Source organism: Aquila chrysaetos, chromosome 12 (assembly GCF_900496995.4).
Source record: "Aquila chrysaetos chrysaetos chromosome 12, bAquChr1.4, whole genome shotgun sequence".
NCBI lineage: Eukaryota > Metazoa > Chordata > Aves > Accipitriformes > Accipitridae > Aquila > Aquila chrysaetos.
The window spans coordinates 38,865,171-38,892,309 of record NC_044015.1 but is presented as its reverse complement, the minus strand read 5'-3'; the positions used below and the strand labels follow the sequence as shown (position 1 = coordinate 38,892,309).

General features: G+C 39.5%; 1 protein-coding gene across 10 annotated transcripts in view; it reads right to left on the bottom strand.

Annotated features, from left to right (window-relative positions):
• Positions 1 to 27,139, bottom strand: part of FGGY (FGGY carbohydrate kinase domain containing) — a 301,140-nt gene that overhangs the window by 47,311 nt on the left and 226,690 nt on the right. For all 10 annotated transcript variants that reach the window (XR_003925915.1, XR_003925914.1, XM_041127624.1 and 7 more), the window contains one exon: positions 23,429 to 23,532. Coding sequence is in view for 8 of the 10 variants with exons in the window: in XM_041127624.1 (XP_040983558.1) it covers positions 23,429 to 23,532 (104 nt within the window). In the remaining 2 variants the exon portion in view is untranslated. The remainder of the gene's footprint in view (positions 1 to 23,428; positions 23,533 to 27,139) is intronic.

Genomic DNA, 27,139 nt, shown 5'->3' with positions numbered 1-27,139 from the left:
AACGCTCTGCTTGACTAACATCAGAAAATAAGCCAATGTAATCAGCAGCCGGTGTTTATAGAGGACTCATCCTGTATGTTTTCAGAGTTAAGAATCGAGATGGAATCCTGCTGACAGAGGACAGTGAGGTCCCTCAAGATCTGCCATTGACTCCTGAGGCTTGAAGCAAAACCCCAAGCTCCGGTGCTCTTACAGCGCTGTCAAGAGAGTTAGGTGCCTCGGGTGGAAGCTGCAAAGCCGGGCTGGGCAAAAAGGGACTTGCTTGTGTTAGCCAACAGGAAACATTTGCCTGGGTAAACATTAGATTCTGCCCCTTACTTAGGCTTAGCTTTACACAAACCACTCCTTCCTTCACACCTGTGAGCCCTTTCATCAAGGCAGATATCTAAGCACTATCTTCCAGAAACCAAACAGGACTGTATGCTACCGCTTGCATACAAATATACCACCCACATATACAGTGATATCCTGCTCCTATGCTGTATTTCAGTGGTTAGACCACTCAGGATGTGGGAGACACTGGTTCACGTCCTTTCTCTGCTTCAGAAGATGCAAATTACCAGTTTATAAGGGTGGAGGGCATTTCCTTCCTCTTACAAAGCTGTTCCACTTTCAATAGACTACACAGACTTTCTAGACTTACTTTCTGGTTCAGAAAGAAAGCCTAAGGAGGTACGCTATCTAGGCTAGCAAGTAAGGCACAGCACACGACAGGGAATGGGGCAGTGGAACTTGGGTCCTAGTACTTTCTACAAAGCCTAGTTATGTATTCTGCACTGGTTGAACACATATAATTCTTGCAGCAGGGGCTGGAGAAGACAGGTCATCCAGCCCCAGGCAGGCTACCTGCTCCTCTTGGAAGCATGATTCATGTTTTCTCTTCCAGGACCAACAGAGGTATATACATTTGAGATATACGTAGCCATGATTTCACTGGGAAAAGAGAATGGGAGTGCAGTCCTACACCATCACAACGCATGAACGCACTTCCCACTAGTCCGTGTTAGTGGGATGGCTAAATCTGCAACTGTTGTTCTCTAGAAGGTGGGAAGTGCTCCAAGAGGAGGAAACAAGAGAATTCCTTAACAAAATAAGCCTGTATGTTTGCAATTCTGGAACAGCAAAAAAGAGAGGTCTTAGTCAATGGGACAATGCTATTTTGTATATAGACCTTGCTCTTCATTAGCAAAATTCTAGACCCATTGAAGGATGCTTAAAGATTGCTATTGATTTCAATAAGGCCCGGATTTCACGTCAAAATAGTTTTGAGGAGGAGCAATTAAAAATTCAGGCCTGTTCCTGGTAAACTTGATGCACATTCTCCCTATATTTAAACAGGCCAAACTTTAAAGACAGTTTTTGCTAGCAACTAGGAAATACGCTCCAAGATGCAGTTTACTGGCATTTGTGCATCACACATGTTTAGTAAATACACCAGCAGGGAGGTTTCTGCACAAACAATAGTCTGCTCGAGCCATAAACTTACATTACAGCTGATTCTTGTCATGAAGTTAAGTAGGAAAACAAAACAACAAAAACTGGTTTCTCAAAACACATCACTATGGTGTCAAGCCATCCTGATTTCTCTTAGGAACACATCTAACAATTATCAGAATCTTGCTCAGTTCTCCCCTATCAGCTCTAATGCGTTGACTTACTTTCGCTAAAGATGTATGCGTGCACATGTGTCTGTGTGTCTGCGCAAGATTTTGGCTGACTAAACCCATTAAAGAGCAAGAATAGCTGCACTGAATTTAAAAAGGCATTTATGACTCCAAGTGGATGAAGCTACGTCAAAAACATTGCAAAGACATTTGGTTTTGTTTTGTTTTCTCTTAAAACTACAAATTAATACAGCTTTGAGTTTTCAACACCTCTATGGGGCAAGCCTTCTTTTACAATTTCAATAACAAAATGAAGTGCAACAGAAAGCAAATCCTAAAATAACCTGATTTTTAGACCAATTCCACATCACTGACCTTACTGAGAACACAGCATAAGGTCAAAATTCCCAGTTAGTATCTGCTCCAAACTAGTGATGGAAGAGTGCTGAGAACCCAGACATCCCATCTCATTCCCATCCTATAGCTGTGGACACAACACGTGTCTCTACAGGTGGGAAGGAACATTTAGGGCAGAGGGGCCTGGGTTTTTGAAGTCTGATCTCAAAATATTTTTGATGCAGCAAACTTTGCAGTACTCCGTACTCTACTGTGATTTCTGAAGAAAGAATCTAGCTATACCAGATGTATCAAGCTTAAAATCCAACTGCTATGTAGTCTGAAGAAACCAAATAGTCTAAGGATATTAAAGGCACAAAGATGCTTTGTGAAATCAGGGGAAGTTCTAAACATCATGAAGGACAATACAATTTTTAAAAAAACAAAAGAACCAAACCCTTCTTCTATCATTAGTCCACAATTTACCAAATTGTCCTGTATGTCTGATAACACTAAAAGGTTTAGATTGATTAAAAGACCATATTCTCTCTGGAGCCAGTACTTCTGGCCTAGCATTTTGGACACCCACAGGAATTTGCCAGGACAGGATATTTCCGTGCTGGCTCTTCTCAAATTACACTTGAGACTTCCCTATCATTTTACTACTGAAGTACTGTTTGTACACATTCCAGCAAACTTTCAACACATAAACAGAGCAAACGTGCGAGCTGCGTATCGCCACACTGATGAATATAGCCAGTGAGGTACTAGGTTATCATTTTTTTCTGCTGTGGGAACTTTTAACTGGAATAAAGAACATTGGCTATCATGCTGGGCTTTATTGATACCTCATATGGCACCATCAGACTTCCTATTTCCTCCTTCCACTTAAAGAGTTTAATTCGCATTTTGCAGACTCTGGGTTTTGATGCACGTGGAAAGTGAGAAAATTGGGAAATAACATACTCCCCAAAACAGACACGCAACCTTTGAGAAGCAACAGGGTGAACGTTCTTCCGTAGATATATGCGTAAGAAATAGCAAATGGTTTCCATTTCCCCTCCTTGAAATACTTGGACGATGCTTAAGTTTTTCAAGCCATGCAGCAGCTGGCATTTTTATTTTCATAATAAAAAGTCCAAATTCTGTTTGAATATACATACCACCCAATCCCACTAAAACACATGACTAGACATAAACGTAAGGTTGGAGAAATAGTGCAGAGCTTGCCACAGAACCCAGAAGATAAGCACAATTTGCCAGACTCAGAGCTATTTTTGTTACACTAATACCATGTCGTTTTCATAGCTTTCTATTGCCTTCAGACATTCTTATGATGATATAGGAGGATCAATGTGGTGTCATTATTTTTTTTCCTTTAATGAGCTTAAGAAAATCCTTAATCTTTTTAGTAGAAAAACAACATCTGTTTTAGATTTATAGGCAATTGATTTTTATTTTTAAAGCAAATAGGAGATGTCATCCTTCTTTGAAAGTTAAAATATGAATTCAAAGGGAGCCTCAGATTTTCTGCCTTCTATTTAACTTAAATTCATCCTGTGACACGCTCCTATTGTGAGGCATATTAATGTTTATTATTTTTTACCTATAGTGAAACTGAAACACAGAGAGGATATCCTCTGCTAGATGTTAGAATGATCTCTGCACAACAATTATTGCAGCAGGAATTTGAAGATGGGAGATGAGAAGAATCTGAACCTATTCACGCTTTGAGTCATAAGCAGCTTCTATAAATATTTCAGTTGAACATATTCACACGGAGACTATTGCCCTCATCTGTGATGATGCTTACTTACAGAAGTATTATACTCGGACAAGCAATTCCATCTCACAGTTATTCTATCTGTGGATGGCGAAGAACCCTTTTGTGCAGGAAAATGTCACCTTTCCATGTCTCCCCAACACACACATTCCTACTTGCTCAGCCCATCATTTCAGATGAGATGAGCATTAAGCAGTTCCAAGATTCCTTTGAAGGGAAAAAGAGTTCACCACCTTCTGAAAGGGAGAAGAAAGGGAAAAAAAGTTCTGTCTGGGAGAATTTAACCTCAGTGTGGGCTTTATAAAAGATCATGCTAATATGTAAGATATGTAAACATTATAGAGCAATCAGAAACAAATGAAATGATGAATTCAGTTTAACAATATTCAGCTGTGGTGCAACTGCCAGAAGGCACTTTTTGTTATGAATAGATCATTTGGATGAGTTACAGACCAGATTTCAACCCTGGCGTGTGCTAGGAAAATCAATGTCAAACTATCTAAGATCAGAAGGTATCAGCAGTACATCTGGCAGTCCACAGAAATGAAAAATGTCTTTAAAATATATAATGCTATATAGAACTAAGCTAAAGTATGAAATGACCTGCTTAAATGGCACTAATACGAGATCTGTAATGTATTTAATTTAGTTTAGCCCTTCCCACTTGCCTCTCCCTCTAGAACAAAAACAGGCAAAAAAATCCACCTCTATTGTAAAAGTCTACATGGAAAACAGCACTACTTACCACTTATAGCCTAACTTACAGCTCATGTAAGTGAACCAGACGACTCAGTGCCTTTAATCCAAACTAAGTTCAGCTTTCAGGACTGTCATTTGGTACAATGACTAGAACAGAACACAGACCTTCACAGACGAGAATCACCTAGGCATACAGCCATCCCATAAAATGAGCAAGTCGCAATGCGAGATTTATTTTACTTAGCTTTGTTCTGCTAGACTAGCCATAATGATCAGGCACATGCTTGTGTTTCCTCCTCAGTTTTATGTAAATGTTACGGCAATCAGAGACAAGATAAAATAAAACACACCACACTGGTGAGAGCAGTTTTATGGAAGTATGAATTTCAGCAGAATTTTCTTCCTTAGTTGACACCATCTGCTTCTGGTGTAGGCTTACACAAATTCCGTACAATAACACTATCAGAGAATTTGGTTATTACCTGAAAAGTACATCTTTATATTAACAAGATATACTGGTATATATCCATCATCTTCCATTTTCATTTCTGCTTCCTAATATTGGGCCTTTGATATCTGGCAGCATTCTAGTGTTGCTATCAGATTCTTTATTTACTTGCAGCATGCCATAGAGAGAGAAAATCAAATTTCTGTGGAACTATTCTTAACTTACACTCACTTACATGGAAGCAAAATTAAGCCTTCATTCTACTGTCACAACTTTTTTAGAGTAACCATTTGCTAATGAGAAGGTAGGTTGGAAAACTTGTTTGAAAATCACCTCAGTTACCAGCTTCTATAGCCAGAAATTCAGAATAACAGCTGCTTTTGTTAGGCTAAGGCAGGTATGAAAAAAGATATAAGATATTAATGGAGAGTAGGGAAGGAAACAAGGAAAAGCACCATATCAGTCACCAACTAATAAATGCTCTTTACAGTTCTGGACTTTGATCATTGACAAGTCAAATACTTTCATTAACTTCTCTGCTGACTTTTAACTTTCAAAGTTTCTGACTGACTGTGGATTGAGAATACTGACATTCATTCAATTCAGGGGGTTTACATTGATGCATAAGATCCTGTATTAAGAAAACTGTATCATTTTGCTTCTGCTGACAGATGGGTCTTATATAGCTATTCGACCACAACTCTCTGACAAAGAATGAAAGAGATTCATAAAAAAAGGAGAGAATTCAAAGGGAAACCCAAGAATGTTTCATTTCTAGGTTTCTGGTTCAAACTTGGGTCATAGCAATAGCTACTGAATGTGTGATTTAATAACAGCACTTTCTGGTGGCATATATATTAACTGGGCGGAGTTGGGGCATGCAATTGTATTTTCAGTGAACTGATACCTACTCTAAAATCGCCATCCTGGCATTATTTCTCAAGCACTAAATGGGTTTAAAACTAAGCTTCCCCTTAACTCTGGAGGCAAGTCTTTAGATTAAGCCTATGGTGAGTACAGTCAGCTTCTTAAAATATATTTATTATTAGCAGTAATTACAAATTAAACACATAACAGCATTCAAGCTTTGCCCTGATGTAAAATATAAAGAAAATAAGGTCTTGGAATGCAAGAAATGTACTTCAGAACACAAAGGAAATTAAAAATTATTAATATTCCAATTCCTATAGGTCATATACCACCAGTAATTTATTTGATTATATTTTAAGCTTATGTCCCCTGGCCATCATCGGTTTGCTATGTAGTTGCATAGCTTGTGGTGGCAAGTCACATAGCTCTCTTCCATGTGACAGGTTGGCATCCCCTGGGCCATCCACAGTGACAGAGTTGCTCTCAATGATACTAAGACTAGGCCACAAAAATTTTTGCACAGGGCTAACTTCATCCCACTGGAAGCTTGAAAGTTACTTGAGCGACAACAAAATAGATACAGAACATGGACTTTGGGATTCTGCCTGAACACACCCATCCACAGATGATTTTGGTAATCTGTTTACATGCAGTTGAAGAATTCTGGTTTATGTGATGAAATCACTTTCACAAATGCCTTGCTGAATATGTGCTCCATCATTTGTTGCCAAGGCTATGTCACAGGTTTACCAAACCCAGAGACCTGGAAAGTTACTAAACCTTAGAAGCTCCCATTTAGTTATGAGAATGGCAACAGAATGAATCAAACAAAACAAAATTGTCCAACTATCTCTATTGAGGTTGTGCAACAACAAAAAAAAATTCAAAGACATCAGGCAATATTTTTGCAGTATAAGATACTGTAAGATAAGATTTCTGACTGTGGAGCCAGGCAAGGTTGAAAGAGAGAGACAGAAAGGCAGATATCATCCAAACCAGAAAAAATCATGCAAGAGAATCAAAGGGTTCTGGGCACTGCCCAGAGCATAAACTTATGGCCAGAGAGTGGCCTGTGGTAGGAAAGTTGAAACAGACACATGTATTCAGTATTATTTTTTTGCCCAAGTTGGTTTCTGTTATGTTGGCTGTAGTAAAGACATGTTTTTATGTCACTCGTGTCCCCTCACTGCCTTTAGTCTCAGGAGAGGTGAGTGTAAATGGTGACTGCTCACAGGACTGGAGCTCTGGCAGAGGTCTAGGTGCCTATTTAGTTCTCAGGGACTGAAGCAATCGGCCTGAGGGGTCTCGGAGGAGAGTTTACACCCAGAAAACGTAATTGAGCAGCTGAGAGAGAAGACGCTGATATTGCTTATTTACACACCACGATAACATTAAGAACACAGGTCCAGCACATTTCAGTCCAGCAGTTCAGCAAGGTTCCAAGTGCAGCAGACCCACAAAGGAGATGTATGACAATATTAAAACAAAGACCTTTTTGATTTTGCTGCTTATTCTGCACTTGGTAATATCACAAACTTGTATGACAAAAATCAAACCAATCACAGCCACAATAACACCCTTAAGTAAAAATTACAGGAATTAGAAACATACAGAGTATGCATCAAAATGCAGACTGGGATCTGAAAGTTCTGGTGATGATTGGAGCTTGTATTCCAGTTCAATCCCTGCTTTAGTTATTTTCTGGGAAAAACTTTCAGTACAACCTAAAACTAGAATTCACAGATGAATTCTTAGGGACTACTGTTACCTCTTATTCCAAATAGTAACCCTTATGAGAAGGGCAAATGTGAATGACATGCATGCAGAACTATTTCTAATTTTCTAAATTTTCCATAAAACATTAACTGGTCTACAAACTACAGACCAAACAAGGTATGTGATTAATGCCCAGTAAAGAAACCACACTCCCAGGGCAACTTGATTGCCTCATCTCTGAAAATATTTCAGGTGAGTTATGCAATGGGACTATATACCGCACAACCTGGCTTTATATCTAATAAGAATTAATTAGAGGAAAACTTCACTGAGATTATTAAACATTTCCACTGTGAGATTTTTATTCAAGGCTAAATAAGGAAAGGTATTGGAAAAATTTTAAATCTTGTCATTTTTAATGAAAGAATATGTTGCATCACAATAATATTAGTTATTCAACTTGTTCTTAATTTATGTTTATGGGTATAAAGAGAAATTCATCTGGACCAAGTGCTTCCAGCCTTGGAAGCCAAAGCCTCAACTTGTACAAACCAGCATATTAACCATCAACTTCCATGGAAATATGTCGATTTTTACTGTCTGTAGATCTAGGCTAACACTTGTATTTAGACACTTACATAAGTACTCTGATTTTCAAAAAAGCCAAAGACCCACATTTCCCATTGATTTCTGGCTCAAGAACTTAAAACATGAAGCCAGCTGTTAGGGATCCAAACGTGGACTGGGGCACCTACCCTTGGGAAGTATGTTGGCCCTAGTTTTTTAGTGTCTATAATTAAGAATGCTAGCAAATATCCATACAGGTGAGAGATACCTCTTCAAAAGAGGGACAGTAGATACTTAGATACAGAAGAAGAAGAAAGAAATCTGCCTGCTTCTGCATGTTCATGTTCTTCATTTCCTAAAAGTAGGGAACAAAAGAGTTCTTGAAGACAGCTCCTGCAGTCAGCGCTTTGCCTCTAAGAACACCACACTAGCTCCCTAAGCACGCTTCAAAAACTGAGAACTGGACATGACTTTACTAGACATGCTCCTCAGCAAGGATGACCACATACTGAGATGTTTACTGCTTTAAAACTAATCCACCAGCAGAAACTGTAAGGCAGTGTTTGGGGGTTTCCCCCCGATCCCAGAGGATCCTGGTTCTTAAAAGAGTTAAACACATCAGTTAAAATGTTGCTTAAAAGTGACAACAACAAAAAAATCAAATTTAGCGAATGCCCCCCCCCCCCCCCCGTTTTATTCAGCTGTATTTTATTTTACCTTTTAAAATGCAATAGATCAGGCCCTTGCCAAGAGCAGGGAGTGCAAGAGGTCACAGGCAGCACTTGTATAAGCAGCTTTTCTGGAGGTCTGCCACCAGACACCAGTTTGAAGTTGCATTTCTGAGAAAACCTTCTGACAATGGATGCTATGGGGCTTAACTAACTCACTGTACTCCTTATCAGAGCAACAGACCCCTCTACAAGGCAGCCCATTTTTAGATAGCAGCCAGGTCCAGCCTCTTCATCTAAGCTGACTGTGGGCATTTTATGCTTTTTTCAATATGCTGCATCAGTTTTCAGCCAATGATATGTATGGTATTAGTATGTCTTAGGGTACAGCCACATGAATAAATTATTATGGGCAAAACTAGGAGGTCAGTTGCCCAGCAAAACCACCTCTATTCATCATCTTTCTGTGGTGTATCGTGTGACAGATCCCAGGGACCTCGCACATTCCACAGGAAACCAGGGCCAGGAGTGCTACTGCAGAGTTGCTGAGATTGTGCAAATATACACTATAGATTACTCAGATAATTTCTTCATCTGCCTGTATTCTTATTACTTGATCATAGAAAAGGCTTTAAAAATTATCTTTTTTTTTTTAATACTAATCTTGTGAAAGAAGCTTGCAATGATATCAGCCTTCAGATATTAACCAGCAAACCTGGACCTGAGATGTGTTTTAAATAGAATAATATTTTTCACATTATAAAATCCCGCTATTTTCCTGAGGGGAAAATAGGGTGCCTACCTCTCCTACTGTAAACTTTTGACTTCCTCTCTTTGCACTCAAAACTCCAAATTCAAAAGCAGAATATAAAAGCAGGAAAAACAAAAACTATATTGGATGCAAAATGTTCTTCATTTTGTTTGCCTTACTATTATCTGTTTTAAAATGGTGAAATGTTAATAAAATATCACTTCTCTGCCAAAAAACGTATTTTTATAAATCTCCTTTTCAGCCAGGAAAAGATGTTAGTAAAATGAGAGACAGAGAGAGAGAGAGGAAAATTTTAAGCATAATTAAATCAAATAGGGTGAGTATATGTTTTATTTTCACTATATGTTGCCTACCTCATCAGGGCAAGGAAACTCAACTGTAAGAAAGTCGAGTTTGGCTCACTGCGTTTAGGGCTGCATTAAACATTTCCAATTAATTTTCTCCTCACAAGGACAGAACAAAAACAGAGCGGGTACTCCAGTTCAGAACTGGTACTGAAATCCAAACAATATATAATACTTAGCCACCGAACTCTCACAAGGCTACCAGCCTTGTCCTTGTAGCTCCTTCCTGTTCAAACAAATCTTCTCCTAGCTGTACATATGGGCCTGTCCCTTCATGCACTTTTTGATAAAAGCATAAGAGAGAGACTACAACCTATATTCTCATTATCTCTCTATGTCTATGTCGTAATAAAGGAGTTGTGAGGAGGATTAGAGATATCACAAACACATGACCTATGACCCACTGTTTAAAAGCAGACAATGCACCATGGAAAAAAGCTGCAAGGAAGCGTTAGGAGATACAATGCATCTCTCCGCCACTTCATCTTATCTTTATCCAGGAGCACTCTGGCCACACAAGCTGAGAAGGCCACACCTGAATAATGTGTTCTTCAAGTCATGTTTCAATTGTTTGCTGAAATTTGCCTGCTGTTTGCAAAAGATGAGAGCTGTAACACGACATGAGTGTTTGGAAGCTGGCCACTTAAAAGCACAAGCTAGAAGAGGAGCATGGCTTAATGGCATCCGTATCAGGAGCATTAAGTAATCACCCTACCATGCCACCTGTAGCCACTTGTGAGACAAACAATTAGAGAGGGGAAATATAAAATTCAATGTTCTGGAACAGACAGAAACTTCTCAACCTTCTGTGAGAACCACAGAGAGCTGGCAGATTTCTGCCAGTGATCTCCTGACCATTGAGTGATGACTTTACAGACCCACTGTGAGCAGCAGACCCTCATGTTTGCATTCATGTGGGTAATCCACCCACGAAGCACTAAAAAAACTTTGAGTCATATATATATGAATCAGGTTCATTAACATCACATGTGATGGAAGAGAATGGCAGCTTGGGGTTAGGTAGCTCTACCATCTTGGAAGTTGGATCCCGAGACTCTTGTTATGAAGAGGCAAGTCCTGAACACTGTTCAGGTAAAACTGAAACCAATGAACAGAAAATCTGAGCAGTAAGATCTATCATTCAAATTGAGCAACAGGCAAAAAGATCGAGATGGTAGAGAAGTACTCCTGAGACCAATGGGCTGGGGAGGCTGCTTGTGATCCAACAGATGATCTTCTAAAAAGATATCATAAACTAAAAGGTGTTAGAGGGGTAGATGTACTCATTTCCTTTGTAGAAGAATGACGCTGTTTTCTCTGTAGAAAGAAGAGTTTTATGAGGAACTGTAAGACGGTTGAGACACCGCACCCAAGAACTGAGAACCATCCCCAGAGAGGGGCTGGAGCAAGTGGATCAAACAGCTTCTGTATCAGTACAAGGAGAGGCCAGGAGGGTCTAGAGAGTAGTTTCAGATTAAGTTAGGTCATTCAGAGTCATATGAGATAGGTCTCCAGAAGATCACAACGGGAGCAGAGAGAAGTCTAAGCACAGCATCCGCCTCTAGAACTGTCCCTGGGTTTGCTCTCCCCAGACACAGAAAAACAATACCATTGTCCTCAACAGAAAATTTGCACCCCTGTAAGTTTTTATTCCTCGGGTGTGAGGTTAACCTCCTGTGTTTATTCCAGGAAGCAAACTTGGAACTAAGCCTGGGACAACTTGAGAGTTTCAGCCCTGGAAGAAGTTAAATAAGAAGTAATTCATGGGTAATCATTCCAGATGCATTCAGTGTCCGCCATTTCCATCTGCCTAAATCAGAGATGCAAGAACTTCAAATGCCTTATCAGGGACCCCAACCGAATGCTCAGCTTTGAAACAAAACCTTTAAACTAGATGAATTTTGACGGTTCCAAGCTTGAACGTTCACATATATTTACTTCTGCCTTTTATCAGTATCCATTAACATTAAGCGTATTTTATGTTTCGGCTTGGGAAAGTATACAACAGGCACATAGTAGCATATAATCCTTCTCTTTGTATTCCCAAAGGTCAAGGTCTCTTACATAAATTGGCAAAAAAAGACCTTTAATCTGTTAAATTGTTTTCAAGATCCAAAACAGAAAAAAAAAGCCCACATTTGTGACGGATTCAGAAGCTTTTTGCTAAGCACTTAAGCACGAGCGGTTCTGCATTGATTTATTTTATTGTTTTATTTAGTGAAATGTCTGGATACAGATATACAGATTAACCTTTTTTTTTTTGCTCATATTTACTGTGTCGCCTTCCTTGAAATGGGAACTACAAGTGTTTTGATAAATGGACTGAAAGGTTGTCTGGTTACACCATAGCTTCTGCTGTGTCCTCTGCTGAAATGCTATTATGTACCCTTCTAAAGCAATGCTGCTTCATGACTCACAGCAGTTACTTCTGTGCCTCTCATAACAATAGCTCACTGGGGATATAGGGCCTCAAACAATTTATACCACCCATTTATTTTTACTTCTCTTCCAATGATAGATACTCACTGTCACAAAATGCCAGTTTATGTGAAGATTATAAATCTTCCAGCACAGACAACTAACTGCAGGCCATTTTAAATATGCACTTTATAACATTACAATTTGCTGCTATGCTAAATTAAACTCCTCAAAGCTCATCACAATATGAACTAACTCTTCTCAATGTTTAAAAAAAAAAAAAAAAAGGCAAAAAGTCAAACCAACGATCCATACAGCCTGCTAACCTGTTGTTCACCATGGCCAGTAACAGATGGCTTAGGGAAGAGCATAGGAACAGGGTAAACATAAGATAATTCTTCCCCAGAATGTCCTCCCAGACTCCAGTGAGTTGAGGTTCAAGCAAATTTCTGTTCTTACTTCCAACCAACACAAGAGACCGAGTCTTCAAAAGTGACAGTCTGAGATTGCAAACAAAACACATTTTTCATGAATGTTAGCAATCTCTCCGTAAAAAGCTCCATTTGTGCATTAGAAAAGAAACTTACTATAATGCTGACTTGTAGATCAGTATAAATCTTTTACAAGAACACTGGAGTTTTTTAAGTGTCTCAGAATTATTCCTTTAGCTCACAACCTTCAACTTCAGTTCTGGTTCCTAAACAAAGACGCCTCAGATACCACTTGCAGCACTCTCTTATTTTAGGAGACTAGTGAGACCTCATCGCAACCTGAAAGGTTAGGAACTGTGCACATGGAACAGCTGTGTCACAAATACTGGTGGATGCTGCACCTCACTCACCAGATACAAAAACAACTCCACCTCCAAATGATATTTAGGAAAACCCCACCAAGCCTCCCAGCCAAACCCTGTGTCATCCAAGGCAGGCTCAGTCCTTGTCACTGTGGCTAGAAGACAGCAGTGCGACACGCTGGGCCAGCACAGAAACAGAGGGTCTCCATAAGAGGTTTCTAGCACTGACCTTTTCCCAAAGAGCTGATGGCAGAATTGTGAACTGCAGGAAGATGTGAGCTATCCTGCCTCACACCCCTTCCTGGAGATTGTATCGTAAGATCCTTGTCTCCTCTTGAGAAGTATTTTCATAGTTATATATAATATGCATGCTAAGTAGTCCAAGTCTTGATAACCCTAATCCAGTCAACTCATTGTTATCACATGTTGACAGTCCTGAAGAAGTTGGAGCTTAGTAGCTGATGTGACAGAAATTCCAAGGCAAGGGTGGGAAAGAAAGCTCAGACGTGACATTTGAACAGGAAACTCAAGGGGGTTTTGCATGTAGGTATTATTCCTAACCTTATTATTTATGGGGGAGAATTATTCTTCAAAACCTGCAGCTCTTACTGCAACCAATGGGAAATATCAAGGGAAACCAAAATCTTTTCAAATGAGGTCTGGTGTATTTATCTAGTCTGCATGCCCTTCCCACATACCTTAAGGCTTTCCTTATTTATTTATTGCATAAAACAGTTCATTTTAGAGATTTATTTTCCTTTTTCACCATTAGGTGAGTATTCCTTCTGTATTAGTGAAAGCCACTACCAACAATAGTATCATCTTTGCAGGTAAAATAAATCTTCTGCAATACCCCTGAGTTACTGGAAGCAGATTTACATTATATGGGATATGCTATCACACACTATTTTAAACATATTTTTAAACATTTGAATAACTAAATGGGTAAATCCTGAGAACCTTACTTGGTGTTTATTCAGCCCTTACTTACTGAGACAAACTCCCAAGGACAGAGTAAACACTGAGAGAGGACCTCAGGCCTTCACCCACAGTTATAAACAATGAACTCAGCATAAACTGTGATTCCCGGCTGACGCTGGGGGGAAAAAGCAGCAGCTAATGCCTCTTCTCATTTTGCTTCCAGAATGATTATATGAGAAGAGATTTACTTTCTCCCTAATAAAACTTGCCCCATCTAAGATCTTCCCCCACCCACAGCTGGAGCAACAACAGGAAACTTAGATGAAGAACTACTGATTCATGACAGGCTGAATAAAATTGGAAATAGAGGAAAAAACCTTAGTAAGAGGCCTACTGCCCAAATACTGATGAAGTCTGCCTGACTGGGAGATCTGTTGCTGTTAAGAAAAGTAAAAAGATACTTAGAAATACCATTGCATCTATAGCACCCTGGACCATGGAGTCCTTAATACCCAGCACTCACATATCACGCCTTTCATTAGAAAGATCTCTGTCTGCACAGCTTCGGTTTCATGCTCATATTGCAAGTGCGTAAACTAAGGAAAGGCAACAATCTGACAGAATCATACAGCAAACCAGCAACACTAAACAAAATCAGGGATTTTGACCCCAAATTCCACACTACTCATTGCAAGTATGGCTAATTCCAAAATTTTAAAACAGAAAACTATTGTTTTTCATACAATTATTGTATTCCCTTGAAAATGCTACTTAATTATTTCAGGGCCTGGAGACAACCTAACTGATGACCAAGGACATCCCTTATCATATCTCATTTCATTTGTATTTTAGTTATTCCTTTTACAGTTCAGTTAAGTTCTGGTAAGAAAAGGAGCACAAAAAGAAGTCCTTTTTGTTCACCATGAGATCTAGACACATAGAATAAGCAGGCTGTTTAATAAATTCATGCCTTCTCACAAAAACAAGATAAACAAGGGATCTGGAAAGGCTATTCATTATACATAAACATGCTTGTGATCTGAGAGAAATCCCCTATCCAGCTCTCCTCAGAACAGAACACTCCAGGAAGACACTCAGGTTTGCTCAAGACTGTGGGCTTCAGGCTAATACATTCTTCTAGGTCTAGAGAGGAGCAATCAGAATTGGTTAGTTTGCAGCATTGATGGGAGTGTTGTACCTGTCAAATCTGATATCATCACTTCGAAGAATACAGAAAAAGAAAGATAAAAGTCTTCTGTTATAACAAAGAGCCACTGCTGCTGCTGGACTTCCATAAACAAAATCAAGAATAATGATACATAAAGAATGAATCAAAATTAAGTTGCTTTACCCTGTCCCCTACAATGGACTGATGCTATGCTATCTGAACATTGATGAAAGAAGACAATTTTATAACTTTCCTAGCTACAGAATACAATCCCCTTCCTACAACAGAAGAAACAAAATCCCCCAAACTCTATTAAAATATACAACTGTTATAGTTAGGAAATAAAGGTGCAAGACCTGCTAACAGGTAACCTTCAGTCCCATACTGCTTTAAGTAGAGAGGCCCAAATCAGGCAGCCCAGTATTTCCAGCAGCCAGACCAGATAGATCTTACTAGTGTCAACATAAGTACATAAGAAGCTCGGTCTCTCTTGCTCACTCTTTCTAAGGCAAAACATGGGGAAAGGAGCGAGGAACAGGAGAGAAGCCCTATTAGCAGTCAGACCTGGAAGAAGCCCAACATAAGCCTTTATATCCATTGTGCTTACACCAAAAAGAAGAGAAAATCCAAGGAAGGAAGAAAACAGATCTCTGGTTTACACATTGTTTATCATATAGTGCAATATACTACTGCCTGTAGTGTGTAAATGCTATCATTTGAGAACACGGAAGAACTTTGCATCATACAAGGCAAAATTTCCAACTCAGATGTCACACACTCCCAAAGCACTGGCTAGGTGCAGTTTGTGAAAGTAAAGACATAACAATTAAAAACCTACTAAACTATGAAGTGCCTCAGTCTCCCACCTAATAAAACTGGAGTAACAGTTCCTACTCTCCTACCCCATTCATTCACTGTTTCAAAGAACCCCAAGACCACCAAAGAGAAGACACTGCAGAAAGGCTTAGTATTATAAATCCAACACCCTAATACATGGCTCTGTGTCACACAGGGTAGTTTGCAGTTAACTGCAGTATGGAAACCACCGCATGTGCGAATTTTCTAAGCAAGTGTTTTCACTGATGTCAGTGAGACGTCACTAGAATATCAGCCTATAGTCTCCAAGCAGAATATTTTTCAAAGCATTCACTCTGTCCACATCTATTCTTTGAGTCTTTGAACTCAAATGATCTGTCCACAAAAGGGAAGGAGAGTTGACTGCACAGTTTTCTGGACACGTTACTAAGCATTATCTAGTTTATGTGCAATAGAGATTGTATTGCTTTCAGCTACATTACCCTGAACAGGTTGATTACCAGCAAAGCGATGGTGTGCAAAACTTGGATGTCTCTGACAGGCATACACTAAACAGGAACGTCCTATTCTCCCAGTCACCAAGGCATACCTTGAGCTTTGAATTATGTCAGGCCAGGAACAAAGGAATCTTGCTCATAACAGAAACTTCTAATAACTCATTTACCAAGAAAGCCTCCCTTTCATCTCTGCCAAGCTTTAGGAAAGGCTGGGAGGCAAGCAGAAATAAACATTATACAGACTCACCACTGCTGGCTCTAAAGTAAACTCTCCAACTTCCTATTTACATTTCAAGATCTTAGGCTTTGTGGTTTACTAGTTCTGCAAGTAAGTGCTTTGGGTTTTGGAGGCTGCCTGCACATGATCTCCCACCACTACTGAAGTCTTCCTAGCTTTTATTAATATAATAAGGAGGTCAGAAAAGCAACAATCTTTTATATACCCTGCTAGCAGAAATATTTTACTTCTCGCCTTTTAAAAACAAAACAAAGCAAGCAAAGCGTACAATGTCAAATTAATGCCAGCAAAGGGGATATTACAGTTTCGTTTGTTTCTTTTTCAAACCAAGGATGCTAGAACATAGAATGAGACAGTCTCATTAAAAAAGGGTGTGGAGGACTTCTTTGAGGGACAAGTAGAAGGCGGAGGCAATTTTATGGCTATATAACCCTTCCAAGGCCATAGGCTGAAAAGGCACCTAAATAGGCTCTGTGACCTTTTCCTCGGAAGGCTAAATCTGTGTACACTAAGGACGGGCAACCTGTAACAACAGTCGTGAAGTAAATGTGGTTTTCATTTCATGCAGCCCTCCCTGAATGTAAAACATCTTCATTAGCTGGGAAGTCAGCACTGTGACTGCTGCCAAATTCAATATATAAGCCGGCAGAACTGAGCTGAATGAGGACAGAGCAAGGGAGAGGTTCCTGCGATAGTAATTTATTTCTCCCATTTGAAAGACACTACCTCTGTGACTCATGTGCAGAACAGGCCTTACAGAAGAGCAGAATATTAAAAAACCAAGAGGGCAGGCGCTTATCAATTTCATAAAGCTCTCACAGAACATTTCAAAAACGTGTCCAGGCTGCCCTAGCTTCAATAGTTTTGCTTTTATTTTTTTTCCCATTGCATTCCTCCCCCTTCTCCCCACTCGCCTGACCCTCCGAAACCCAGCCCCTTTCCCCTGGTCAGGAGAAGGACAAATTGCTGCCTTTGCTAAACCCTGGGTCACAGCCAGTTGGCACTCAGACACGTTGCCCTGGGCTTCTGGCCCTGTCCCCTCGGAGACTGCACGTTTCACGTCAGGGCTGCATGTGCAGCAGTGACTGAAGAGCGCGAGGCTGAAGTGCTGCACGCAGTCCTCCGACTCGCTCTCCAGAAGCGCATTGCTTAGTGCCACCCCACTAGATTAAATATAGCTGGCAAGGCAAGTACCAGCCTATTTAGTCCCTGCAAGTTTTCCCCTGATCACAGATGATTTCAAGCAGCTGAGGAGTCCCTGTGTGGTAATTACTCAGAACTCTGCTGCTTTAACAACGTGGCATGTTCTGAAGAGGAGACTCTCGTATCAGAGCCAAAATACACTGAATCCACTTGCTGGTCTGGCTCCCACTGAGATTACAGAGATCAGGCTATGAGAACACTTTGAGCCAGCATGTCTCTGCAGTCTCCACTCCAGGATGTACTGCAAAGGACACGTACTGTGCATGCTTTGGGGGTGGAAACGTGCTTTACACTCTATTTGTGTGAACAAAGCTGGCAGCTTGGGCGGATATTGTAGAGCAAAGAAGCTCTATTGTGTTTGCCAGTCATCACGAGAATCAAATGAACAAATTTAGAATAATCAAATTGGGCTGAAGTTCCTTTAGCAGAAAACAGGCAAAGACTAGTCAGGCTTGGTAAAAGAGAGTATGGGATATTCTTCCTGAAATAATCCATAGTAAACACTGGGAGAGCAAAATGATCTGCCCATTTTGCTGCTCGTGTCTTTGCTCAAGCTCTGTCTTTTAGATCATGTAGTAAATCTGAAAAGATAGAAGATAAATTACTTGTGCCTCTCCAATTTAAGAAATGACTAAATTATAAGCTTCAAACCACATACACATTATCACCCAGGGAAAAAAGAATTGCGCACCAAGCCAGGTGAGTCAGTTCCCAATGACAAGAGTCAGAGTAGTAACAAAAACAGATGCAAAGGAAGAGACTCCATCTAAACCTGAAAAGATTCCCTGATAATCCCCCAAAAGAAGTTCAGAGTACAGAGAGCTGATAAAGAAGAAAGAATGGCTGAGGAAGCGCACAGATCACCAAAAGAAGACAGAAAAATGTATCTGAGACTCTGGATAGGAAGGAACACAAACCTTGTATATTTGGGACTCAAAATGCCAGCAAATTCACACCCCTCCTGCCTTGGTAGGCTGAAATCAAGCCAGACAATGTTCCCATTAGAAGCTGTCCTGGCTACTTCCTTCAGCTGTGAATCCAAAAAGGTGTTAGAGGAAGAATGACAAATATTTTCATAATGGAACAACTGTTCTGGGACAAGTGCAAAGCAGAACGCTGATCTCTAAGTGCGTCTAACCCACCACAAAACAGGCAGAAATAGAGAGTTTATACACATTTTATTAACAGGGCTATTTTATTCAATACGCATAAATAGCACATATCCTGTATGCATACAAGATTAGCAAGGACCCCATACTGCAGACAACAAAAGAGAAGATGGGGTGTTGCAAAAGAAGATCCCTGCTCTCTCTCACAACGGACTTCAATATTTCTGAAACTTGCAGTTCTGCATTCACATCATCCTTGTCCTCCATAAAAGTCCCAGTCTGGGGGAAGAGGCACTATGCCCTAGTGACTCTGTAACCCTCAGCACTCTCAATTTTCCCACTCCAGAACTACCATTTATTTCTGCTTACCATTTTAAATTACTTCAAATTCCTTTCACAACCTCTGGTTACCAAAACCCAGTCCCAGTCTGTTAGGTGTCACGTAAGTTTACTCAAACCTGTAGTCTCTTTGACAAAAACCTCACAGTCTAATGAAACATTTTACTTTGAGGAAAAGAGAAGTTTTATTATGTGAATTTAGTGCCCACAAGAAGAGTCATATGCTGATACCAGGTATGGGAACCTGCAAGATTTATCTACCAGAAAGAAGGAGTAGTACTGCTAGATCACTTGCTCCAAGGAATACCAGGAAATTTCTAGGTACAAGTACCCTGTCACACTGGTCGTTCATATTACTGTTTTGCTTTTGCTATCTGGCACCTGTGAGTTAACTCAATTCGTGGTGGTTTTACACACCTACAAAATGGCAAGCATGCTTGTGTTCAGGACTGGGACAAGATAATACAGATATCTGTACCTGAAATCCCTCTGATCACATAAAACAAAGGATTTTTGAAACCTTTAAAATATCCCATAAAACCCGTAAGACACTGGCAGGAAGACAAGCTTTTAGGGAAACCAATTACCTTATTCCCAGAAGTTAGGGCATGTCTGTTAGACCCTTGCAAACTACTAGTCAAGAATAACACGCAAGCTCCTATTTCAATGCCTCAAACCTGCTGCTATTTTACTGTGAAAAACTACTCACACATTTTGTGTAGTCGCCATGGCTACACAAGGAAAGTCTCCTAAAAGTTCCAAAACTAAATGTGGGTGCTGGAGCTTAGAGACCCTGTCTGCAAAGCACGATGACATGCAGCAGCCCACTCAGAAAAGTCAGCCACTGAGGATCGGTCACTTGAAAGGAATACCTACGATGCACAGCCAGATCAAAGCTACAGCAAATGAATCCCAGCCCTAAACTAAGAGACAACCCTTCGCAAATAAAAGGACAGCTTATTTGCCATTACAAATGCAAATTCTGCCGATGACTTTTGCTAGGGCAAAGGAGGCAGCAGAGAATCATGTAAAATGAATAACTGTCCAAAAATATTCAGAAAACCATCTCTTCTTTTCTTTTTCCTCATGGATAATGGATGAGCCCTGAGGTGGCAGTGACTTTCAGCAACTACCAACTCAGACCTGGACTTGGATCAGTAACCTAATTACAACATGCTTTTCGCTTCTTTCATGAGCTATTCAAGTATCTCAACAGAAACACAAAATGCTTTGTGTGTGTCTGATTACCCCAAACTGTCAGTGGTTAATTCCAAAAGCGTATCCTCACTTAAAAATGGTAGTTCTACCACAAATTAAACTATTATAGCCATGAGTAAAATTAGGTTCCACATTTGTACTTTCTAAAATATCAAAGGCATGATTAGCAAAGTCTTTTGTTCAAGATCTCTAGAGTCCTTGAGGTAATGAAAACTGGGTCATGGAGTAGTTTCTCTTAAAGTAAATGCTGTGTTCAAGCAATACCTGCTTCTGTGACTCATGGAGTATTTGGTCTAGAGAATGGAAATACTGTACTGACACACATACACCAATAGTACCCCTGCCCTCACCAAAAAAGGAGGAAGGGAGGGGGGAAGAAAGGCATAGCAGATGATCCGAACAGTTTCCTGTTACGATCCCTTGAAAGAAATCCAACCATACTTTCACCCTGCTTTCTGTTTTCTGAATTTCTCCTGACAGTTGGCTCTTTCGTTTGCCAGAACCACAACAAAGGACGGCCTTGAGTTTCCACACAGGCCATTTTCTCCCTCTCTCGTCTCTGATCATCTCACAAAGGTATTATTGTTGCTGGCTCACTGGGGCTCAGTGCACCTGAGGCAGATCAAAGGCACTTTTTAATGCCCGCCTGACCACACAGGTCTCTCTCCCACTGCATTAAATTAAACTCGATGATTAATCTCTGTAGCCCTGAGGGTCCCTTGGTGCACACGGAGAGAGAAAATATATATTTCTATCAAAACACAAGTATAATATACTTTCATTTTATAGCCCTAATTAAAAAAAGGAACAGCTAATTTCAGCCAAATGCAGCTGCATATAGGTCTCATTAAAACACAAATACAACTGCTCTGTGTGCTCTGCATTCACTTCATACAGTCTATGCAGGTAATAGATAAAAGAGCAGTAAACCAAAGTTCTTTCACAGATTAAATCCAGAGAAGTTTAGAATTTGCTTATTGTCTGCTGGCTAGAGTTTGTTATACCTCTGAGCAGATGAGTGAAGGAAGGCAGTTAAGGAAATGATTATAAAATGCTGAGTAGTTACATTTAAATAAAAATCTTCTTAAATCTAGCCAAAACCTACGCAAGTATCTATTCCCGAGTTTGCACTCAAGTGATTAAAAGAGCCTTAAAAGGTTCTCCCTTGTCTATGGTGTACAGTCTCTGTATGACTTTGGGGTTGCTTTAATGACAGAACAGAACATTGATTAACATCAACATGGACTTTATCATGTCACTTTTGTTACATTAGCATATTTAATGGAGCCATATCTCTCACGGTTGTGAAGTATGCACAAAACAAGTGCCGTGAAAGTGTATACTGATATGCCATGCTCTAGTTTGGGAAGCAAAACAAACTATAGTTGTGAATTGGGTGTATGTTATAACTTACCAATAGACATATATTAAAAATTAATAAATAACCACACACATGTCCTTCTCCAGGGCTAGTTATATTAAAGGAGTAAGTTAGAGCCAGCTGGCCCATTTCCAGCTGCTCAACATTGCCCTTAGACTTTCTGGGGAAACTGTCTGCGAGCTCCTCGGCTCATTTCAGTCCAGTATTACGTCTCTATTAACCCAACTCATTTTAACAATTTCAACTAACTCAGCTAAATGAAATGGGTTAGGAAGAGTTCACACAAACAGCTGCTTCTGAAAGGGCAGAAACCTCCATCAAAAACCTGGAAATAATAAAAGTAGTGGCAAGCTCGAAAGGTGACTTCTTCCCCTAGAGCTGGTTATTTGCAGGATGCCCTACCTGCCCTGTCATAGAAAAAGAGATACCAATGTAATTTTTCAGAAACAGAGTAAGCTAAGAGTGGTGGAGTTGGAGGTTTGAAACTCTTGCGTAGGGAGGAATTCAAATATATTCCAATTGGTCTACAGGATTTAAGCCTTTGTTAAATGCTGTGCTTCACAATACTAGGATTATTCACATCTTTAAATTCAATCATGTGCTAAAATGCTTTGCTGAACTACAATCCATGTGACAAAATCACCATTTATTCATGCTCAAGATCACCACGTATTCATGCTGTTACTACAAAGACAACTTAACTTACTGTTAAGCCTGACATTTTATTATCAGCTTCCTTTCTTTTAGTCTACTGGAGATCACTCTCCATGAAGCATGTCAGTCCTCTCTAAAAACCTCTAGCACTCCCATTGCCATTTGCTCATTTTGGAAAAATCCAAGTTATAATCAGTCTAAATTTAAGGCCGAAATGAGTTTTAAATAAAAAATGTGGCAGAAAAGGGTACTTATCTAAATGGAATGCTTTCAGACTCATACATTTTAAAAAGGTATAAATTTCAAAAGCAGACACTAAATTTTAATTGCAATCTCAGAAAAAGCTTTTGTATTAATTCACTGAGAAAAATTAGCAAAGTGAAAATTGCTTATTGGGGGGTTTCTTTCTTTTTAGTCATGATATGTATCATAATTCTATACATCATGGCAACTTTCAGAGGTAGAAGGATTTATATTGATTAAGTGAAGAGGTGGGGGAGAAGGGCTGTGACTGAAGACATGCACTCCTCCAAAGACACTATTCTGTAACACATTAGTGACAAGCTTGTCACGGATAACTCAAGCTCAGAGTCTTTGGCTCAGATTTCAGGCTGCTCTTTAAGCCACTCTAGCATCGTGGTTTTTACTTACCATGTCATTTTTCAGTATTGATTTCTACTACTATTAAAGTTCTTGCTTGATAGCAAATGCATGGTAATATATAATTAATATCCAAAGGTAAAGATAAGAGTTACCAGAAAAAATTCAAGGAAAAAGAAAAGGGTGAGAAGGACAAAGGTCATTTTTCCCTTCAAAAACATTAGTTAGTATCTTCTGTACAAATTAGGACTATGCATACAACCTACCCCCATGTGGCATGAAGATGTTCCACAGATCATAGCAACTCGGGCTGTAATTGGCTGGTTCTCACATGGCAGGTTATGTCCTTTCACATCTGCTCCAATTACTCCTATTAAAATAAAATTAAAATTCTATTTTAAAGAAGAGCAAGCCAACCCTCACAAAACACAGCTTTTCTGCACACAAATAATTGCCGAGTATCTCACACCACTGCCACAAAACAGTCATCTTAGTCAATAAGCAAAGTTATTTTATCAGATCAGATTAAAATGTATTTTTATTCCAGATACGTGAGGACACAAGATGATTTCTTCTATGTTCATGTTTATCATCATAATTTTTAAATGTTATTTTGACTATAACCTGACTTTTATTCTCTTAGGTAGTACGCTAACTTGCAGACTAAAAGACTGCCCTGTTGTGAAAGGCAGTACGGTAGACTGCAGATATGTTTATTTGTTCACGGTTTATCATGCATATACCGTATGATGTGTTTTGTCAGGGGATGAGTTGGAGAAAGGGGTAACTTGGCAGGAGACTGGAAGGCTGCCAGTTTTGTTGTCTTGACTGCTGCTGCTCTTCTGTCCATGTCAGACAGAACCATCTAAAGGAAGAGAGATTACTGCTTCCCTTAGAGGAACTATGCTTGGCTTTTAGGAGCTTCTGCGTGCAGGACAGGACAGGACGGAGGACAAACTCAGCAAGCACTCAGCCTGCAGCAGAAACGTATACCCAGGAGATGCCAGAGAGGAGCCAGGAGCCTGCTTACAGAATGGGGCAGACCTACAGCCAAGCTTCAGCATGCATTATGTCCTGCTTAATTCACTTAAGGGGAGGCTAAAGTGGAAATCCTGCCCTCTCCTCCTCCTCGGCTGCATTCTTGTACCACATTGTGCTGCACCCAGCAAAATGCAGCAGCCCAACAAGTAATATTCTTTTGTTTGTCTTTTTTTTTCTTGAGCATTACCTTTCAACTGGCAAACTGGTCACCAGACTGTGCATCTGCATCTGCAATGCGCAGTCTGGTGACCAGTTTGCCAATCCTGCTAAAAAAAAAATAAATCTTTCTCCTCACTGTAGAAGGAATATGAAAGCATTTGCTGGACACTGTGAAAGATGCCAAGTGTAACTGGCTGGTTAGTATGCGACTTTTCATTAACACCTTCTTGTTTAGGTCACCATTGCAAGATTCTGTTATTAAATCGGTCTGTTGAGGTTTGTCTTATCGTGGTTGCCATTTCTGTTATTAAATCGGTCTGTTGAGGTTTGTCTTATCGTGGTTGCCATGGTTACCATGGTATTATCATCGTTGGAAGTTACCTAAATAATCAGAAAATTAAAGTCTAAAACTGTACAGTCTTTAAAAATCTGCCCTTATGCCCCTTTACCCTAGCTGGCTTGTAACTATGTATAGCATAGCTGTCACACACAGAGTTTATTTGTAAGGAACAAAAGAAAGCTGCAAGTATGGCTTCTACCTCTTATGCTTTATTTTTCACTGCTCAAACACAGACATGCATGAGTTCATATTAAGAATTTTGGATAGGGTTCTCTAAAAGGCAATTTCCTGTACTAGGCAACACTATTAGAATTTCTTAAAGGAGCTAAAAATATTGTTCACACTTCAGAGGGAAATCTATTAAACTGAATTGTCAGCATATGTTGCAAATGTATTTTCATAAACAACACAAAATTGAAGAGCCTCGTGTTTAGATTTTTTTTAATCACCAAGAAAACATGCATTCTGCAAAATACACATTCTGGGCCTTTTTGAAATCAGTGGGATTTTGTCAGTGGCTTTACTAGTGTTTAGAGTTGCTAGAGTCTTCCTATTTGTGATTAATTGAAGTCAGACAGCAAATAAGTGTGGAACATTCTCATAATAATGAAAGCTTAGATATGTTATTTGCTAAAAATAATTTAATTGCTGTTATAAGTCACTTTCACCTTTATCTTAGTTGGAATTTTTCATACTCTGAGGCACACTCAAAATCTTTTGAAGATTCTCAAGAGAGACTGAGAACAAGGAGTCTGTACACCACACAAACTGCAGGCGAGATTTTAGAAAAGCAGGCAATCCTTAGTGTGCATACTTTTGGATCTCTGCAACAGTGACACAGTATTTTAGATACTGTACAATAAATTATCTACTTTTGCTGAAACAATGCCGTTGTCTTTTTAAAAGGTGCAATGTAAACATTATTTTTATGAGGCCAGTCCCAAAAGACTGGCCTCCCATACTCACATTTTTATCTGTAGGTTCTTTTAAATTGGTACAGTAGGTCGAAATGTAAGACATAGCGACTCAGCTTTTAGATTTTTACTTTTCCATAATAGGTATCAGATGGACTGATTCAGGAATCATAGAAGGCCTCCACAGACATACGTATTACACAATTCTTTATCTTTACCTTATCTTACTCAAAACTTTGAAGCCTTCGTAAACTTCAGGAAGCTGTCCAGCAAAAACACACTTTATATCCAGCCAAAAGCAGATCTGAACAGTGCATCAAATTTTATTAACACTGAAAACAAGATGTCCATCATGTCATATTGGTTTAGCCTGCAGGATACGAAAGAGCCCTTTTCATTACTCTGCTGTGACAGAGTATTTTTTAAAAAAACAGCAGAATGTGTTCAAGAATAAGAATAATGACACCCACTGGATGTTGCTGTCCCACAAACTAATCTAATGCTTACTAATACACAAGTCATATCCTTCAAACAAATTGTAAACCTCAGTATTTCAATACAGATCACAGCAGAGTAAGCACTAAAACACACAACAGTACCTTTTCAAAACAAGTTTTACACCAACTACAAGAGTTACTTATTTCCAGTACTTTCACATTTTAGTTCTGTTTCAAGTATCTCTTCTCTATTTTCTTTTCTTCTGTGCCCCTTTTATCATTATTAAAAGATTAATATGCTTTAGTGCATTGCCATCCTTAATATCTTTTAATCAGAACACAGTTTCACTTCCTAGTTCTATTATCTGTGTTCTCCTTTTGCTTTTCTGTTTTTCCTTCAGGATTTTGAGCTCTGTATTTTACACACTGTAGGTTAAACTAGACTTCAAAAAGGTTAAGGTTCTTGTTATTAACACCTATGGATGAAGGAGAGCTATTTGGTATTTGAGATGTAGCCACACTATTCATTCTCTTTACATACATTTGCACTCCCCAGTTCTCCTTTTGCTCCTGCTGTCCCCTTTTGCTATCCAAATCTTTTCCTTTTTATTGTCTTTTCTACCAGTTTCCCCATCTATTTATTACCCTTCCCACATTCAAGAAGGATGAGTTCCATCTTAAATCTTCCTTTTTTCCCAGACTCTACTCAGTTATGGTGTGATTAGCATGCAGGTTCTCCCACTGCATTACTGACTTTTCCCTCTGTGATGTGCCTCTCCCTCTCTGACAACAACCTCTACATTTTTTTTCTCCTGGCAATGATTTCAGTAGTCTGCTAGTGTTGCCATCTGAGAAAACATATTCTGATAAACAGGACTAGCATAAGCAGGCTGTCTCTATCCACTGAAGTCTTACTCTGGTGGACGCCAGTAGCTATATATTTCTAATGTTAAAGTTTCTTTACAGAATTCTGTAACAAATGAACAGACAGTTGCTCTCTATTCTTCTTTAAATTCAATTCACTGATTTCAGCACACAAAATTTACTGGGCAAACTTTTTGTGCTCTGAATCCAGTACTCACATAA